The sequence below is a fragment of the Microcaecilia unicolor genome, chromosome 2 (genome assembly GCF_901765095.1).
Source record: "Microcaecilia unicolor chromosome 2, aMicUni1.1, whole genome shotgun sequence".
NCBI lineage: Eukaryota > Metazoa > Chordata > Amphibia > Gymnophiona > Siphonopidae > Microcaecilia > Microcaecilia unicolor.
The window spans coordinates 203,838,537-203,858,012 of record NC_044032.1 but is presented as its reverse complement, the minus strand read 5'-3'; the positions used below and the strand labels follow the sequence as shown (position 1 = coordinate 203,858,012).

The 19,476-nt window shown below is 42.4% G+C and overlaps 1 protein-coding gene across 7 annotated transcripts in view; it reads right to left on the bottom strand.

Annotated features, from left to right (window-relative positions):
- The window catches only part of CDC14B (cell division cycle 14B), a 150,228-nt gene that overhangs the window by 49,187 nt on the left and 81,565 nt on the right, over positions 1-19,476 (bottom strand). For all 7 annotated transcript variants that reach the window (XM_030193631.1, XM_030193633.1, XM_030193634.1 and 4 more), the window contains exons 6-9: positions 14,215-14,281; positions 11,524-11,586; positions 7,053-7,140; positions 4,792-5,022 (exon numbers count right to left, since the gene is read on the bottom strand). In XM_030193631.1, coding sequence (XP_030049491.1) covers positions 4,792-5,022; positions 7,053-7,140; positions 11,524-11,586; positions 14,215-14,281 — 449 coding nt within the window. The remainder of the gene's footprint in view (positions 1-4,791; positions 5,023-7,052; positions 7,141-11,523; positions 11,587-14,214; positions 14,282-19,476) is intronic.

Genomic DNA, 19,476 nt, shown 5'->3' with positions numbered 1-19,476 from the left:
TGTTTACCTTCTCACACACTGCCAGAAGGTAGGTCCCCAGAGAAATAAATGGGTGGCTGCTCTTTTATTACTGCCACGCCTTCTGCTTTTAAAAAAACAACCTCACCTGGGAGGGCTGGTGTTAGTAAATGTTCCCACCATAGCATAACAAGTTATCACAACACAGATAATGCTGGGCAGTGGAGGAGGAGCCAACCTGGTCAGACAGCTATAGCCATTTCTCCTCAGGAAGGACATCATGCCTGCCTCTAGCAGGGAGACCATTTTATGACTTTTGCTGCCTTTCCTGGGTCTATTTACTCACGAGAGCAAAGGAAAAAGTTAAACATTGAAGGAATGAGCTGTGGGTGCTTGGTGACCTCCATTCTAGTTCAAAGTTTCCTCACTTTTCTGTTTGAGACCTGACAGCTAGCCTTGGCTGAAAGTTGGTGGATGACAGTGAAATATTGCTGAAATTAACAACCAGAGACTCACAAAAGTTAAAGTCTGCTAGTTATGACATATAGGCTTTTCACATTAGCAAGCTCAGGTGTGTGGGGTGTAGATTTAAATTGGGGGTTTCCAACCCAGTCCTTGGGATACACCCAGCCAGTCAAGTTTTCAGCATACTCACAAAAGATATGTTTACGTACAACGGAGGCAGTGCATGCAAATTTATCCATGCATAGTAGTCACTGTGGAAATCCTGAAAACCAGACTGGCTTGATGTGTGTCCTAAGAAATGGGTTGAGAATCCCTGATTTAAACTATAACTCTAAGCTTTAAACCTAATTCATGTATAAGGCATAATTGTCCTTGGGCTCTGAAATAAAAAAAAAAAAGGATATTCTAAGAGCCCTGTTGTGTTAGTTAACAGTTGCTTGTGCTGTTTTGCAGTGTACACTGTGCAAGTCATCTATGCTCATGCAAAAGCACACCAGTCACAGAGATTTCTAGCTTTCCTCACACCCCACATCACAGCAATTTCTCTGCAACAATCCTGAAGGAAGAAACCCTCTCACCTTTCCTCACCAGAGGTCAGTCGAGCATACTCTCTAATTAAAAGAATTCATTATTGACTCGTCCAAGGCAGCAAAAGTATAATCAGCAGTACTACTAACCTCCAGGAACTCGGCTCAGTTCAATTTTAAACTTGTTCATTCAAGTAGTTGCGGCAGTTAATTATAGCAGCAAATCCAACAGCATTATGCAACAGGGCTTTCCGCAGACCCGCCCAAAGACAAATTTTATAAACCTCTTCCCAAAACACTAAGGGGATAATTCTAAAAGGTATGGACTAGATTCTATAACTTTGGGTGCCAAAAAAATGAGTGCAAAGTGCTATTCTATAAACTGTGCTCCGAGTTGGACGCTGCTTATAGAATAGCGCTTACAGCCGGGATCCACACCCAATTTTGGGTACAAGGATTTACACCAACTGAAACCTGGTGTAAATCCTTGCGCATAAATTAGGCACGGATTTTACCACATTCTGTAACACTGCATGCAAATTCTAGGAACGCCCTTGATCCTTCCATGCCCCTCCCATGGCCACGCCCCTTTTTGGATCAGTGTGGAAAATTTAAGCACGCATCTTTATAGAATCCCAACTATGAAGGTGCACACGTAAATTCTATTTGTTGCCAATTAGCTCCAATAATTGATTGTAAGCGCCCAATTATTGGTGCCAATTGGCTTGTTCAATTAAATTGTGTGCGCACAATTTTGAATGCCATATATAGAATTTGGGGGTTTGTACGTAAATCATTAGAATAATGCATAAACGCCTGTAAATACTTGCACGTCCTACACAGCACATATTTTACAGGTACCATCAACATAAACAGAGTCAAAGCAGGACTTGCATTTCTTATAGAACACTATACGTTTCACATGTACCTGTGGAATTTAGGTGCAAGGTCCATGACTGACAAGTGCTCGTGTCTAAATTAAAGGTTAGGGCTCTTCAGCTTGGAAAAGAGACGGATGAGGGTAAGATATGATGGAGGTCTACAAAATCCAGACTGGTGTAGAACGAGTAGAAGTGAATCAATTTTTACTTGTTCCAAAAGTACTAAGACTAGGGGTCACTCAAGGACGTTACATAGAAACACTTAACACAAATAGGAGGACATATATTTTCACTCAACATATAGTTAAGCTCTGGAACTCTTTACCGAAGGATGTAGTAACAGTGGTTTGTGTATCTGGGTTTAAAAAAAGATTTGCACAAGTTCCTGGAAAAAACGTCCATAGTCTGCTATTGAGATAGACATGGGGAAACCATCGTTTGCCCTGGGATCGGTATCATGGATTGTTGCTACTATTTGAGTTTCTGTCAGGTACTTGTGACCTGGATTGGCCACCGCTGGAAGCAGGATACTGGGGTAGATGGACCACTGGTCTGACCCAGTACGGCTATTTTTATATTTGTATTTTTGACGTTACACTAGTATTATAGTAGATGCCTACACTCCTCTCAGGCACACAGTTACAGAATTACCTCCTAAAGGCCTGATACAAAGGATTTATACTACTAAATTGCTCTCTCTTGAAAAATTTACTAGGGTTGAGCGTTGCTAAAATTCAGGCACCAAAAACTGGGCGCTAAGCTAGTACTTTATGCCGGCAGAGCTACGCACCAAATCTGTTATAGAATACTAGTTATGCGCCAAATTTTAGGCCCAACCGCACACGCCATTCTCTATGGCTTGCGTAAATGATGGCACCTAAATATAACTATGATATAAAGTGCATGCAAGAATAGTTGGAACATCCTCAACACACCCATGCTCCTCCCACGTTAACACCCCCCCCCCCTTTGCATCTGTGTGCGAGAGAAGTTCAACATGCTGTTTATAGAATAGAGATGCAAGTCTGTTACACGTACAACTGCTAACAGCGCCAATTAATACTTGTTATACTAAATATTGGTGTTTATTGCCAATGCACTGCCAATTAGCTAGCCCTATTCTATAATTGTGCATCTAATCATACGCCAAAGTTTGGGAAATAATGTCATTAAACTTCAGATTTAGGAGTGAAAAAAAGTAGATGGCAACCAGAGGCAAATATAAAGGCAGAGAAAAAAAGTTAGGAACTTTAATGCTGAAAAATCAGTGCTAGGTTCAAATTAACCTCCCCTTTTACAAAGCTGCACTAGCAGCTGCCACGCAGTAATGTCGACAATTCACTTTGAATGGGCTGTGCCAGTATTACTGCACCAGCAGCCGCTAGCGCGGCTTTGTAAAAGGGGAGGAAGGGGTAAGGTTCATAAATCTAGGCCAGAGATTGATGTTTTTCAAGCGCGACCAGTGTATCAAAAAATCTTCAGTAAGAGCCAAGATATCACCAGACACTCCGTCAAGCTTCACCATCCTGTCTCCACCTCCATCCTCTTCAAGCTAGCTCTCCCCCCTCTCCAGTTTTTATCTCCTCCCATGCTTTCTCTAAAACGTCTTGTTTGTGATGCCACCTTTTGGACAGCTACTTTGTTTTCTCTCAGCGAGTTTGAACCAGGGGCGTAGCCAGACTTCGGAAGGAGGGAGGTCCAGAGCCCGAGGTGAGGGGGCACATTTTAGCCCCCCCTCCCCCTGCCGGTGCCGCCAACCCCCCCCCCCCCCCCCACTGCCAACTCCAACTTTGATCCCCTACTGCCGAAGACCCTCTCGATCCCCCCTCCCGCCGCCAACCCTCCCCCACCGCCTACCTTTGCTGGCGGGGGACCCCAACCCCCACTAGCCGAGGTCCTCTTCTTCCCTCGTTCTGTTTCTGAGTCAGACTCAGAAACAGAATGAAGGAAGAAGAGGACCTTGGCTGGCGGGGGTTGGGGTCCCCTGCCAGCAAAGGTAGGCGACGGACGGTTGGCGGCGGGAGGGGAGGGGGGGGTCGAGAGGGTCGTCGGCAGGGGGGTCCAGGGCCAAATCTACAGGGACCCAGGCCCCCGTGGCCCCACATAGCTACGCCACTGGTTTGAGCTGAACGGTACTCTCTCAGTCTTCTGAGATTAGCGTGTGATTTTGGGCAGCTCATAGTGCAAACTCACTGAGAACTGTGTAGTACAGGTTATTAAACATAACAACTGTTATGGTGGTATGCAGCACCAAGTGTGAGGAAAAGGTGTGTGTGTGTGTGGGGGGGGGGGGGGGAGGGCTGGAGATTATGTACTGGAGACAGAGTCAGGGGGGTCACGCTTAGGAGTGATGGGGGCTACCACTGGCACCTGGGTCTTGCAACAAAGAACACTGATCTAGGCAAATAAATAGACTTAATAAGTGTAAACTTTTAAGCTCCTAAATTAAGATGAATTTTCATCTGAAAAAAACTTAGGCTCCCAAGTTTGGCTGAAAATAGGGCTACAAAACTAGCATGGATCTTCAGAAGCCATTTAACCACGTATTTAGAGTGACTGGACTGCTCAGCCAAAAGGGCACAGCACCACCATGGGTTTCTCACACACAAATCTGAGTAAAAGTTAAGCAAGTCTGTGGAACGAGCGGGTTTTTAAAAATTATTTTTAATGTTTAATTTTTATCTAATTTTTTTCTTCATGTTACAATCAGCTAGTATGCTACTGTTCCTTTTGCCCCCCCCCCCCCCCCCGCATCATAAATATTGCTAGAAAATTGTGGCATTGTTAATCTGTATCTCCTTCACCTTGAAATGGCTTGCTTGAACCACCTTTGTCTACTAAGACTTTGTCCAACCCTAACAGAAGGCCACTTGGTCCACCTCTCCAACACAAACCCCATATCCCATCTTCAGTACATACAATGAAAGAACACGTACAGAGAGAAAAGAATGTGGACAAACCTTTGCAGTGCACCGCTATTGCACCCTCTGCATTCTCACAAATATTTAAAAACTTGTTGACAATAGCATCGCTGGGTGTGCTTCCATCCACAAAGAAGAGATCGTAATGCTCAAAGCCCACATCCGTGAAGCGCCTGGCATCATAAATCTTCTTGTTAAGGCGAATAACAGTAGTAATGTGGTGCCTCTTAAAGTATGTAAAGTAGGCCTCAGGAGCATGATGAGGGTAACCTGAAGAGGAAAAGAAAATGAAAAGCAGTCACAAAGAAATCAATTGTCATCATTCTCAGAAGGAAGGTTACAGGGCAGCAACTGTTGCTGTGCTGATACACCCTGCACCTAATGTAACTATTATAAACACCATATTTCTTTCCTTACCAAAAGAAATGCTCTCCCCTTCACTTTCCCCTCTTTACTACCATGATCAAGCACCTAGTCACAGCTCCAGTACTGTTTTCATTTTTCGATTTCAGATTTAAATTTCTCACCTTTCCAAAGCAAAACTTAAGGTAAGTTATGTTTCAGGTACACTAAATATTTCCCTGTCCCCAGAGGGCTCACAATCTAAGTTTGTATCTCAGGCAATGGACCTTTAAGTGCCTTGCCCAAGGTCACAAGGAGTAGCAGGGGAATTTTTATTCTGGCTTTCCTGGTTCTCACCCTGCTGCTCTAACCACTAGGCTATAACAGCTTAGTTTATACAATCTTCAACTGCTTTACATTGGATAAATACAGCAAAACAGGACAGACATTAAATACCCAACAACAGGCTAAAATGTTAATGGAATGGAAGGGAGGAAGTGAGGCATGACAAGCAGAAAGGAAAACAGAGCATTAACTGAGATTTCAATTATTGTCAACACTCGAAGTATTTACTAAAAAAAAATTAACAGCAGACCAACCCACTGCTGGTTTTAGCAGTCAACTCCTAGTGAAGTCAACTAGAGCGGTCATATTTTCCTTTTTCTTCCATGATCTGTCTCTGCACCTTCCTCTTCCCCCATGTGACAATATACAACCTTCCCTCTCTTCGACCCCATTGTGCCTGTATCACATCTACCTATTTGACCACAACATAACCTTGTATTTCTTTACTGGACTTGGCAAATGCCTTACAGTATTATGTAAGCCACATTGAGTCTGCAAATTGCTGGGAAAATGTGGGATATAAATGTAACAAATAAATAAATGTCTCAGCAGTTCCATGGTTATCCCATGCAGAGAAGGACAATGAAAATGATAAAGGGGATGGGACGACGTCCCTATGAGGAAAGGCTAAAGCGGCTAGGGCTCTTCAGCTTGGAGAAAAGACAGCTGAAGGGAGAGATGACAGAGGTCTATAAAATAATGAGTGGTGTGGAATGGGTAGACATGAAGCATCTGTTTACGCTTTCCAAAATACTAGGACTAGGGGGCATACGATGAAGCTACAAAGTAGTAAATTTAAAACAAATCGGAGAAATTTTTATTCACTCACGTGTAATTAAACTGTGGAATTCATTGCCAGAGAATGTGGTAAAGGCAGTTAGCTTAGCAGAGTTTTAAAAAGGTTTGGACGGCTTCCAACCGGAAAAGTCCACAGACCATTATTAAATTGGACTTGGGGAAAATCCACTATTTCTGGCATAAGCAGCATAAAATGTTTTGTACTTTTTTGGGATCTTGCCAGGTATTTGCGACCTGGATTGGCCACTGTTGGAAACAGGTTGCTGGGCTTGATGGACCTTTGGTCTGTCCCAGTATGGCAATAATTATGTACTAAGGATGCTTTGTCTAAGCTGCACCCTTAGTACTGCTCACTAGAAAGCAATGGAAGCAATCTTTCCTCCCACCCTGCTGCATGGGCAGCCAACCCCAAGGCTCCAATAGATAAACTCAACTTCAACAGATTTTGTGTTAATTTAAACCACTTTGTATTGAAAAACAAGCAATATATCAAATGTATTAACAAACAAACAGTGTGTGTGTGGTGGTGGTGGTGGTGGGGGGGGGGAGAAATGCTGGGACACCAGCATCACTGCTGTGACAATGACCAATAGACTAAACAGCCAAACCAGGAAGAGCACGAGCAAGAAAACTACAGACATCCTGAGAAAAGCCAAAGTTTTGCCTTGTGCAGTGCAAGAAGCCAGCCTTCTTTGTCAGCCCCCAGTTCTTCAGCAAGCTCAACAGGTAAAGTAGAACTGCTCATCTCTGTATGATCACATGTACATCCTTCACAGCATTCAACTTAGATTTTCATGGCTTGGACTAAGACATACCATTCTCAATTCTGGTTTTTGGATGGGGCCCACTAAAGGCCAGGAACTTCCCTGGTATTATCCAGTTAAAATCACCATTTTCTGCTCTCTGGAAAAAAAAGAAAAAGGACACAGTCACTTTTAACCAACACTGCCTCTTCACCACCCCCATCCTAAGTACCCCCAGGCAGTCAAAGCAACACTGTGGCCTGACAGCATTACAGAAATATGTTCTGTGTTGAGCAGCCCAGTCTCCTACCCATGCCAACAACTCCTTCCTCTGTGCATGCTCCAAATACCAGGGAATGGTTTAATTAGCTCTACAAACCCCAAGCCACTACTTCCTGCAGTCTCATGCAATCAGGATTACTCACTGAATAGGGGGCAGACTCAAAAGGCAAATAACAATATTAACTAATCAGTTAATTTATAACAAACTGGTGCATACGGCTAATCTCAAGGTGAGCAGGTCTGGCAGGAGTACTTTTTGGTGTGTGTGTGGTGGGGGTGGGGGGGTGTCAGCGGCAAGCACAGTTGCATGTGAAATTTCATACCCTGCCTCAGCTTTGCTGATATTTTGTCTGGAGTCTAGAGGAAGAGAGGCAGTTAATTACAAAAGAAATCTCCAGATAAGATTCAGAGGGGGTACTTAACTGCTCAGTGTAAAATTATTGCAGCTAGGTGCCACCAACAAGGTGGGTTTCTTCCTGTTCTACACGGTGGTGGCACCTAACTGCTCACCAGTGCTTCAGCAGTTACCCAAGCATTTCTAACATCCCATACCCCAACCCCTCCCAACTCTTAATTTCAGGCTGAAGGATCCTGTAAGTTACAAGATGTGTCACATCCTCCTCTTCACCCCCCCCCCCCCCTTAACACTCAGCTCTTTTCCTCTGATCCTGTCCTCAGCCTCTCTCCCCCCCATTTTGCACATTTTCAGACCTCTACTGAGTACAACACTGCAGCCCTATTTCAGCCCGTGCAGGCTATGATGAGAGAAACAGCGTGTGCTCCTCTCTTGTGCAATTGTTCACATCCCCTCCTGGAACGTCCAAGTTTCAGTACTTGAGCTGACAACCTAAACACTACGGGAGACAGCAAGAGCAACAAGTTTTGGATGGGATATGAAATGACTTGCCTTTCCAAATCCAAATTGAAGGCGAGTTACAAATTCAGGTGAACAATCTACTTGTACCCGAGGCAACAGATCAGGGTTGTCCACCCTCTACTTAAGGGCCATAATCCAGTCAGGTTTTCAGGATTTCCCCAATGAATATGCATGAGATTGTTATGGTATAAGCCAATTGTCAGAATTATTTTATCAATATAAAAAGGCAGCTTTTAAAAGATGTACCTTCTTTCCCCTTTTCCTTGGGAATTTCTGGTAGTAGGACTAGTTAATTACAAATACATTGAAGAGACCAAAAGGGTACTGTGCTTCAAAGAGAAATAAAACTCTCTCTGCCCTCCCACCTAAAAAGACTGAACAAAAGCATGACTAAGGTGGCTACTTGAAGAATCACATAGACATCTCCACCAGCAGACAGATAGTCTGGAGAAGGCATAACTCCAGCTATTGATAACAAAGACTTCAGAGGGGAAACCATAAACAAGACATTTGCTTGTCAAAGGTATACCTGCCCCTCCCATCAGCTTTCAGACATGTGCAGAAAGGAAGGACTTGTAATGTGTATCTGCTCCAGAGACTGAGCAGGAAGCCTTTTCACATCAAAAGACCATTTGTCAGCAAGATCCAGACAGCAAGTCTTGTGATGTCATAAGACATGAGACCAAGATACCACAATGCTTTGCAAATGCCCAAGGGTCGTGTGGAAACCAGGAAACCAGGACAAAGATCCACATGGCATATCCTCCTGCAGCTTGCAAGATATAAAAACAAAAGCTGTTTCCCCAAGATTCAGATTCTCTTCAACTGCAAGCAACTCAGATCCACTCACTGCAGAAGCCCTCCTGTCCTGAACATGTGCTTACCTAATGCTGTTCATACTGTGTAACAAGGACTTGTAAGTAACATAACTTTTGATCTAGACCTGCTACCTTGCCTTACTTAAGCACAGATTATCTGTAAAGATCTCTTAAAACCTACCTCTCGTGTGCAATTGTATATTAAATCAACCTTTTTGAAGCTAAAAATACGGTCTCTTTGTGTTCTGAGTATATGGTATCTTTTATATATACTTAATTTATTTAATTTATTGCAATTATCACCTTTGGTGATTGGTGGAGAAATTAATATCCTAAAACTTATAAATACAGCACCTGCTCTTAAATTATAAACAGTAGCGAGTGCTCTAGAGCTCTTTCCCCCAAGACAAATCATTTCTTGTAACAAGATCTATTTGAATGCACTGCCTCTATTGTATGCATATTCAATGGGGAAATCCTGAAAACCATCCAGGCAAGGGCTGAGGCTGGGCACCCCTGCAATAGAGGGTGAAGTGATTTGCCGAAAGTCATAGAGAGTCAGTGGGAGAAGCAGGATTTGAACCCTGGCCTCTCTGGTTCTCAACCTGCATTTCTAACCAGTAGGCTACTGAACAGCAGCTACATTTCAGCTTCAGCAGTTGGAGAACAAAGCTAGTGCCAGGTAGACTTCTACAGTCTCTGCCCTGAAAATGGGAAGGACAAACCAAGATCAAGTATGTATATGTAGTATCAAATCATACCTTACGCTATGAGTTTATCTTGTTGGGCAGACTGGATGGACCGTAAAGGTCTTTCTCCGAGGACAAGCAGGCCAATATTCTCACACGTGGATAATGCAGGACCAAATTACCCACGCGTGAGAATAAATGGCCTGCTGTCTTTGAAGAATACCTGCTACAGGTAAGTATCTTCACTTTATCTCCTGTCATCTACTATGCACGCACTAAAAATGCTAGCATGTTTTTGTAAAAGACCCCCTTTACCTATGGAACTTTGTAAGTCTAAGTACTTTGAAAATGAGCCCTAATCCATCTTATTTTCGAAAGAGAAGGCCGGTCATCTTCCGACACAAATCGGGAGATGGCCATCTCTCAAGGCCGGCGAAATCGGCATAATCGATAGCCGATTTTGGCCAACCTCAACTGCAGTCCGTCGCAGAGCCGGCCAAGCTTCAAGGGGGCGTGTCGGCAGGGTACAGAAGGCGGGATGGGGGCGTGGTACGAGATGGCCGGCTTCGCCCAATAATGGAAAAAAGAAAGCCGGCCCTGACAAGCATTTGGCCGACTTTACTTGGTCCCTTTTTTTCAGGTACAAGTCCCAAAAAAGTGCCCGAACTGACCAGATGACCACCGGAGGGAATCGGGGATGACCTCCCCTGACTCCCCCAGTGTTCACTAACCCCCTCCCCACCCTCAAAAAAACAACTTTAAAAACTTTTTTGCCAGCCTCAAATGTCGTACCCAGCTCCCTGACAGCAGTATGCAGGTCCCTGGAGCAGTTTTTAGTGGGTACAGTTCAGGCAGGTGGACCCAGGCCCATTCCCCCCCCCCTACCTGTTACACTTGTGGTGGTAAATGAGAGCCCTCCAACCCCCCCCCCCCCAAAACCCACTGTACCCACATGTAGGTGCCCCCCTTCACCCATAAAGGCTATGATAATGGTGTAGAGTTGTGGGGAGTGGGTTCTGGGGGGGATTTGGGGGGGCTCAGCACCCAAGGTAAGGGAGCTATGCACCTGGGAGCTATTTTAATGGGTTTTTTTAATTTTTAGAAGTGCCCCCTAGGATGCCCGGTTGGTGTCCTGGCATGTCAGGGGGACCAGCGCACTACAAATGCTGGCTCCTCCCACAACCAAATGCCTTGGATTTGGCTGGGTTTGAGATGGCCGGCCTCGGTTTCCATTATCGACAAAAACAGAGGCCGGCCATCTCTGACATTTGGCCAGCCCCAACCGTATTATCAAAATGAAAGATGGCCGGCCATCTCGTTCGAAAATATGGTTGACCCCGCCCCTTCACGGTGCCGTCCTTGGAGATGGGCGCCCTTAGAGATGGCCGGCCCCGTTTGAAAATGCCCCTCCACGTAACATTAGAGAGCAACATACTTCCCAACCACCACAGCTCACTCAAACTAGAGTAGTTGTAATAGTACTGCTGAGTCCCACACTAGATCTGAATTTCCAGTCGTGCGCAGAAATTTCAAGTACCACTGGGGCAACTCTAGCCAGACCTTCTGTTAAAATTGTAATCCTCAACCAATACCAGTATTTGGTCTTTTAAACATTACATTCCTAGACTATTGTTTCCCAATTCCAGTCCTGGAGTACTCCTTGCCAGTCAAGTTTTCAGGATATCCACAATGAATATGCATGAAAGAGATTTGCATATAATGGAGGCAGTGTATGCAAATCAAGTTCATTCATATTCATTGTGGATATCCTGAAAACCTGACTGGCAAGGGGTACTCCAGGATGGACTTGGGAAACACTGTCCTAGATGACATTAGGGTAGAAAGCAGAAAATAGGGATAAAAGCCATGAAGGTTACCTCATAATGTTCATATTCATTTATATCAAACTTGCTGAAGTCCAGGAAGCCATACTGTACAGCCTGAAGTACACAAAGAATAAATTTAATTTTAGCTGATAAAAAGGTCCCGAAGGAAACCAAAGCTTCTAGTTTGCCAGAAAGTGCCACCTACAACACAGAGGAGTCTAGTCATATGTTTATTAGGGTTTAGCTCAGTGGCTTACCAAAAGTGGGACAGTGGGGGCGGTCTGCCCTGGGTGAAGGGAGTAACTGTGAGGCTGTCGGTTCTGCTGGTTCCCTGCTCCCTCTGACGTTACTTTCTATTCTGGGGCAGGGAACCGGCAGAGCAGACAGCCATACAACTGCTCCCAGCACCCCTAGGAGATAAAGCCGGGGGGGGGGGGGGGGGGGGTGCGCAGAAGCAATCCACCATGGGTGCCAGGCGACCTAGGAATGCCACTGGTTTAGCTCAGGCCTTTTCAGTGGATTCAAATACAGTAGATAGTTGTCGTTGGGGGGCTTACAATCTGAGGCAATGGAAAGTTAATGCGACAATTCCATAAGCTGGAATATAGAGGTACATGCCACTTAGGCGCATCAAAAGGCCATAAGCAGGCCCTAAGTTTTGGAATGACCTACTGGTCCACATCAGAAATCAGCCTACTCTTCCCTCCTTTAAGCAGGCCTTAAAGATCCACCTTTTTTTTCATCGCCTTTCCCTGTACCACTTCCCTCTTTCCCTGTTCTACTTCATTCTTCCCCTTCCCTCTCTCCTCCTACCAGTTTAAGGAGTCCTTTTACAAAGGTACGCTAGTGTTTTTAGAGCGTGTTAAAAATAAGAACGCGCTAAACGTTAGTGACGCCCATATATTTCTATGGGTGTCTCTAGTGTTTAGCGCGCACTAAAAATGCTAGCGTGCCTTTGTAAAAAAAACCTTAGTATCTTATATAAAACACTATGATGCTTATGTGTAGGCCGCTAGCTGTATCAAAGTGTGTCAAATAAAATAAAATAAATAATTAGATGACAGGTTAATGGGGAAAATTTGAGGAAGTGTCTTCTGTTACAGTCTTGGAAGACTCTTACCAGACTTTCAAAGAAATCATGTCTTTTAGATGTGTACCCATCATATTTGTTAAAGTGAGGTTCCACCACAAATTGTGCAATGGTTGACTGCATTTGTTAACATGGTGTTACAATCAGGTTGTTATCCTGTGGCTGTCTGAAATAATCCTAACACCTTTGCCAAAGTCTATTGGTGCCGATCTAACTAAGGTAAAAAATGAATTCAGATTACAATTAAGTTACATAACTACCTACAGTTACTGCTGTTAGGCTGGTTTGTGAGCTGGGCCCTTTTCACAGCGTATCGTTTTCTAAGCTTGACCTTCACTGGTTATTAATACGTCAAGAGTATAAATTTTAAGATAATCTGCTTAAATTTTCAAATCGGTTTTTAGACTAAATTCAGAGAGATAATGAGAATTGCTTGTTTTTTCATCTTTTGATAGTAATCTGGGTTATTGAGAAATTGAAATTAGGTTTTTCTTCATTGAAAAATTCCTTTACTTTTTTAAGATTATGGAACATGCTACCATTGGACACAAGAAATAAACCCTCTTACTTTTCTTTTAGTAAAGTTTTGAAGACTTACCTATTTGATCAGTAAACTGGAATTTGCTAGTTTTTGTCTATTAGTCTTATACCTTAAATTGCTTTGTTACTTCCCTCTTATTATAGAGTTTTCTTGTTATGTAAACCACTGTGAATCCTTTTTGGAAAACAGCTGTGCTCATCAGCTAGAGCAGTCTAACAAATACTAATAAACTATAAATTAGTAAGCTATAAAATGCAGTCTTATTTATGCGGTTATCTTAACCGGTTAAGATTCAGATATCGACACTTAACCGGCTAAATGCCAACTCTGCCACCAGAACATACCCAAAATAGCTGGTTTTGGCTTGAGCGTTGGCCGAGCATTTTCAGAGGTACCATCTGGTTAAGTGCCACTGAAAATTTATTTATTTATGCATTTTTGTATCCCACTATTATCCAAAAACAAATTTTGGTTCAAAATGGCTTACAATTTACATTTTGGTGGAGTTACAATAGTGTTGTGCAATGTGGAGAGGGCACCTATATGCCTGATTAGCCCCCGGGCAGGTGATTTAAATGGACAGCTTCTTCTGACTGTTTAAATCTTTTGAATATTGGGCCCTAAAAGTATTATTTTGGTCGCTAATCTTTCAAGCAGTGTTCCTGTTGTGACTGTGGCCACTTACAGATCTTATGGACTGATGGTCGCCAAATGGTAGGCCACTACAGCATCTGTGATACTAGTTACCATACAATCTGATGTCTCTCTTAACTGTACTAATATTCCTTATTTGGTGAGCTTAACGAGGAACACGGCTAGAATACTGTTAGCAGGAATTTCACCAGTGTGCTCTAATTCTTGCACCTTGCCAGTTGTCTCCACCTTGGTGTGTGTGAATGGCACTTCAGATGTGGGGGGTGACGATTAGTACAAGTTATGAATGTTCTGAGATGCAAACTCTTTCAGAGAACTTCTCCAAGGAAGGGACTTGTAAAATCCCAAACCCCTAGTCTTCCAAATCAACTCTACCCAACTGATCTTCTCCCCTCCTCCTCTTCAATATAATTCACAATGTATTGAAAACAGAGTCATGAAAATAACATTCACTCACCTTCTGCACTGCGAAAAAGCAGTCAAGTAGTGTCAGATTAAAACTGCAGGTACCGTATGCAGCATCCCTGAAACAGCAGCACACACACACTCACTCATTAGCAAATATTGCTCAGTTACATGCTGGTACTCTAAAAACAATAACATTCAGAACATTCCCATGTAAGACGCTTTCTGCTTCATCACAAAGCACAAACGTTTTGCTGAAGATATCCAACATCTAGAGCTTTTGTCTCCAATGCCAGATTTCACACAAACTGGACTTCACTGCAATCATTTAAAAAAAAAAAAAAAAAAATTTCTCATACATGAAAGAGAAGAGAGGGATCAAGGACCATTTTAAAAGGAGACATTTTCTAATCTGTCTGGCTAGAATATAGGCTCCATTTACTCTGCATGGTACTTTTTAACAAATGTTTTATTTATTTATTTTCTGCATTTATATCCCACATTTTCCCACCTCTTTGCAGGCTCAATGTGGCTTACAAATACCGTTGTGGCGATCGCCATTTACGGAATAGAAAATAGAGTAATATTCCAGTAACAGTATAGAAAATACACAATAAAATTAGAAGAAAATAGCTAAACAATTTGTTTAAGTTTCAGAAGTTCTCCTCTTACTCTGTTTAGCACTGGCTCTCCTTATATATACCTCCAGAGGAGATGCAAGAATATCTTCTTATTGGGCTAACTTAATTTTTGAAAGCTCTGCTCCCTTTCTCAGGTCCATAAGCTAGTCAAAGCTACTCAATGAGAAGCTCTCCCTATGACATGTTTGCTGACCCTAATTGTTGTTTATTTGCCTTGATAGGGTATACCGTCATTCAAAAAAAAAAAAAAATCATTATGGCAGTGAACAGTAAGGTGGTCAACAGAACATCTAAACTGAGAAACAAATAACTAAGGGTTTTTTTTTTGTTTTTTTTTTACTAAAGCTTAGCTCAAGTTATCCTCAGCAAGGCCCATAGGAATAAAATGGGCCCTGCTGCAGATAACTCAAACTAAGCTTTAGTAAAAGTAAGAGCCCTGTTTACCAAGGCATGCTAGCACTCTTAAGCACACGCTGTGTAGGCACCCATAGGAATATTGTGGGCATCTACGCGGTTGGCGCATGCTAATTTTTAGTAAGTGCTAAAGAACGCTGGTACACCTTTGTAAACAGAGCCTTAAGTCCACTAACATGGCCACCATAAGACTGTATACATACAAAAATGGTTCTCCCTCATGCCCCTCTCCCATAATATGTACATCAAGAAAATACAGCAACACAAGGTTATTTATTTTCTTTTCAGAGGGGTGTGGACTTAAGAATGGAAAGAAACTGGCACCAGTAAAAAGGCCAGGAAACCCCATACTATCTTCCATTTTTGACATGGACAATCACAAGCTGTTCTCCATCTCCAGTAACATGCTGCCCTGTAGAACAACAGGTAAAAAAAAAAAGAAAGAAAGAAAGAAAAAAAAAAAAGGCACAAACCAGAAAGACGCTTGGGAGTATAGGGAGAGGAATGGTCAGCAGGAAAAAGAAGGTGATGATGCCTTTGTATAAGACTCTGGTGAGATCTCATTTAAGAGTACAGTGTACAGTTCTGGAGACCACACCTTCAAAAAGATATAGACAAGACTGAATCAGTCCAGAGGGTGGCTACTAAAATGTTTGGTTGTCTTCTTTAAGCCTGTTCCCACAAGCTCCGATGATCTCAACACATATATTTTGAAAGAAAAGCAGGGAGTGATATGATAGAGACATTATAGTAGCTCTGTGGCATAAATACACAGGAGGCAAGTTTCTATCAACTGAAAGGAAGCTCTGGAATGAGGGGGCATAGGATGAAGGTGAAAGACTCAGATGAAGGTGAAAGGGGAAAGACTCAGAAAGACCTTTTTACTGGTGCCAGTTTCTTTCCATTCTAAGTCCACACCCCTCTAAGCAAATATTTCTCCACAGAAAGGGTGGTGAATATGTGGAATGGTTTCCCAGTGGAGGTGGTGGAGACAAACAGTATCTGAATTCAAGAAAGCTTGTGACAACTACGTAGAATCTCTTAGGGAGAGGAAGGGCTAGCGGATGATATGGCTGGGCAGAATGGATATGCCATACGGTCTTTGTTTGCCCAGTAAAAACCACACTGGACCACTTGAATTTACTGAAAGCACTAAAAACAGAACTGTTCAGAAGGGCATACCCCACCGACCCAACATAAAAAACCTGGACATTTGCGACACAACAAAACCAAAGATCGTAACGGACATATCCTAACTCTTCCTTTCCCTCACTAAGTTCTCCCCAATTGTCTTTACCATACATGTATCTCACTCTACCATAATATCACCTTGATATTACTCACACCTTGTATTTGTTCACACCGGAATCGGTAAACGCCGATTACGGTACTATGTAAGCCACATTGAGCCTGCAAAGAGGTGGGAAAATGTGGGATACAAATGCAATAAATAAAATAAATAAATAAATAAATGTTTCTATCTTTTAATCTACTTCTTTCAACACTCTGCCATAGTGTGTCAGTGCTCAGGGACTCATTTCTAGATCAACAAACTGACAGGATGCACTCCTAGACATGTTAACCCAATGGGAGTGGCATTCTAGTTCACATACCAATCCCCAGTCAATTGCGCACTAAAACACACTGCTCTCTCTCTTCTGTCTGTCAAACTCCTATTGGCTCACACTCCAGGATAGATCTTACATTCTGCCCTACGACCAATAGGCTGCAGAAAATTTCAAACCAGCAGAAATTCAAGCTAGGACAGGAAACACTGTCAGAGACTGATACAGTACTAAACGAGCAATCACCAGCACAGTAGCAGCTATAAAAGCGAATAAAATGTGTTATTATTAGAAAAGGAATGGAAAATAAAAATGAGGACGTTATAATGCCTTTGTATCGCTCCATGGTGCGACCGCACCTCGAATACTGTGTACAATTCTGGTCACCACATCTCAAAAAAAGATATAGTGGAATTAGAAAAGGTGGGCAACGAAAATGTTAACGGGAGTGGGACAACTTCCCTATGAGGAAAGACTAAAGCGGCTAGGGCTCTTCAGTTTGGAGAAAAGATGACTGAGGGGAGATATGATAGAGGTCCATAAAATGATGAGTGGAGTGAATCACTTGTTTACTCTTTCCAAAAATACTAGGACCAGGGGATTTCTTCATTCATATTGTAATTAAACTCTGGAATTCACTGCCAGAGAATGTGGCAAAAGCAGTTTGCTTAAAGGGGTTTAAATAAGGTTTTGATAACTTCCTAAAAGAAAAGTCCATAAGCCATTATGAAGATGGACTTGGGGAAAATCCACCACTTATTCCTAGGATAAGCAGCATAAAATGTGTTGTACTGTTTTGGGATTTTGCCAGGTACTTGTAACCTGGATTGGACACTGTTGGAAACAGGATGATGGGCTTGATGGACCTTTGGTCTGTTCCAGTATGGCAATGCTTATGTGCTTTTATGCTTATGATTCACTTTTACCCGTTCTACACCACTCAAGATTTTGTAGACCTCAATTACATCCTCCCTCAGCTGTCTCTTTTCCAAGCTGAAGAGCCCTAACCTCTTTAGCCTTTCCTCATATGAGAGGAGTTCCATCCCCTTTATCATATTGGCTGCTCTTCTTTGAACCTTTTCTATTTCCGCTATATCTTTTTTGAGATATGGTGACCAGAATTCAACGCAATACTCAAGGTGAGGTCACACCATGGAGCGATACAGAGGCATGATAATATTCTTGGTCTTATTTTGCATCCCTTTCCTAATAATTCCTAGCATCCTGTTGGCTTTTTTGGATGCCTCTGCACACTGGGCAGAAGATTTCAGCATATTGTCTACAATGACACCTAGATCTTTCTTGAGTGCTGACTCCTAAAGTGGACCCCCAACATCAGGTAGCTATTATTCAGATTATTCTTCGCAATGTGCATCACTTTGCATTTGTTCACATTAAATTTCATCTGCCATTTGGATGCCCAGTCTTCCAAGTTCCTAAGGTCTTCCTGTAATTTTTTACAATCCGCAAGCATTTTATCAACTTTAAATAATTTTGCGTCATCTGCAAATTTAAGCACCTCACTTAATCAGATCACTTATAAATATGTTAAATAGCACTGGTCTCAGTACAGATCCCTACGGCACTCCAGTATTCACCCTCCTCCATTTCACTGTTCCTTCTCAGTATACCTTCTTTGTTGTGGCAGAATAATTAGTCTATTTCTCTGTCCAATAATGGATTCTCTCTCCTTTATTTATTTATTTTTTTTAATTTGTTGTATTATATACTGCCTTGACATGCTTGTCAAAAAAAGTGGTACAGCAAATTCACAAAAACCATAAATATATAAATTAAGGGGTCGATATTCAAAGTAATTTAACCAGTCAGAAATTGCTCCTGGCCAGCTGTTTGGAGCTAACCAGTCATTTTCAGCTGCACTTAACCATTTAGTGCCGCTGAAAACGTCTGGTTAGAATCAAAACTCAAAACCAGCTATTTTGGGAGCGATCCAGTGGCAGATTCAGCACTTAACTGGTCAAGGCCAAGGTCATAAAAAGAACATTAAAAAGTCAATCCTATCTTTATGTGGTGCTCCGCAGCCGATTAAGCGCTGAATATCGCACTTAATTTGCTGGCTCTGTAAACCTGGAAATTCAATGCCAAAGCCTGAACATGGCCCGGCATTGAATTTCCAGACATAACAGCTGTAAAACTCTGAATGCTGCCGGCTGAATATTGACCCGATACTCGACTTCTATACACACAAATTACATATTTGACTCGATGTGGGAAAATCAAGGATATCAATCCAACATATCCCTATAGAATTATTATTATTATTACATTTGTACCCCGCGCTTTCCCACATAATGCAGGCTGAATGTGGCTGACATAGTAATTTGAAATACAAAGTTAATAGAATTTTAATAAAACAGTAGTAAAACAATGTAAAGTTGGGCTTAGTAGTATATGATAAGTTGAGCTAGATAATATATGACTAGGATAAAAGAGGGTAGACAGGATAGGATAGTGTAATTTGGGAGAAAGGGTAAGGAGGGATAAAATTAAGGAGAGATGGAAAGAGAAGGATGGGAGGTTGGTATTTAAGTCAGAACAGAATTGGGGGTGGAAGTTGGCGAGATTAGGTTGGGGCATTAGGGTAGGCCTGCTTAAAGAGATGAGCTTTCAGCATTTTTCTAAAGGGCAAGAAGTCGTTTATTAATCGGATTGGTCTGGGTATAGCGTTCCAAA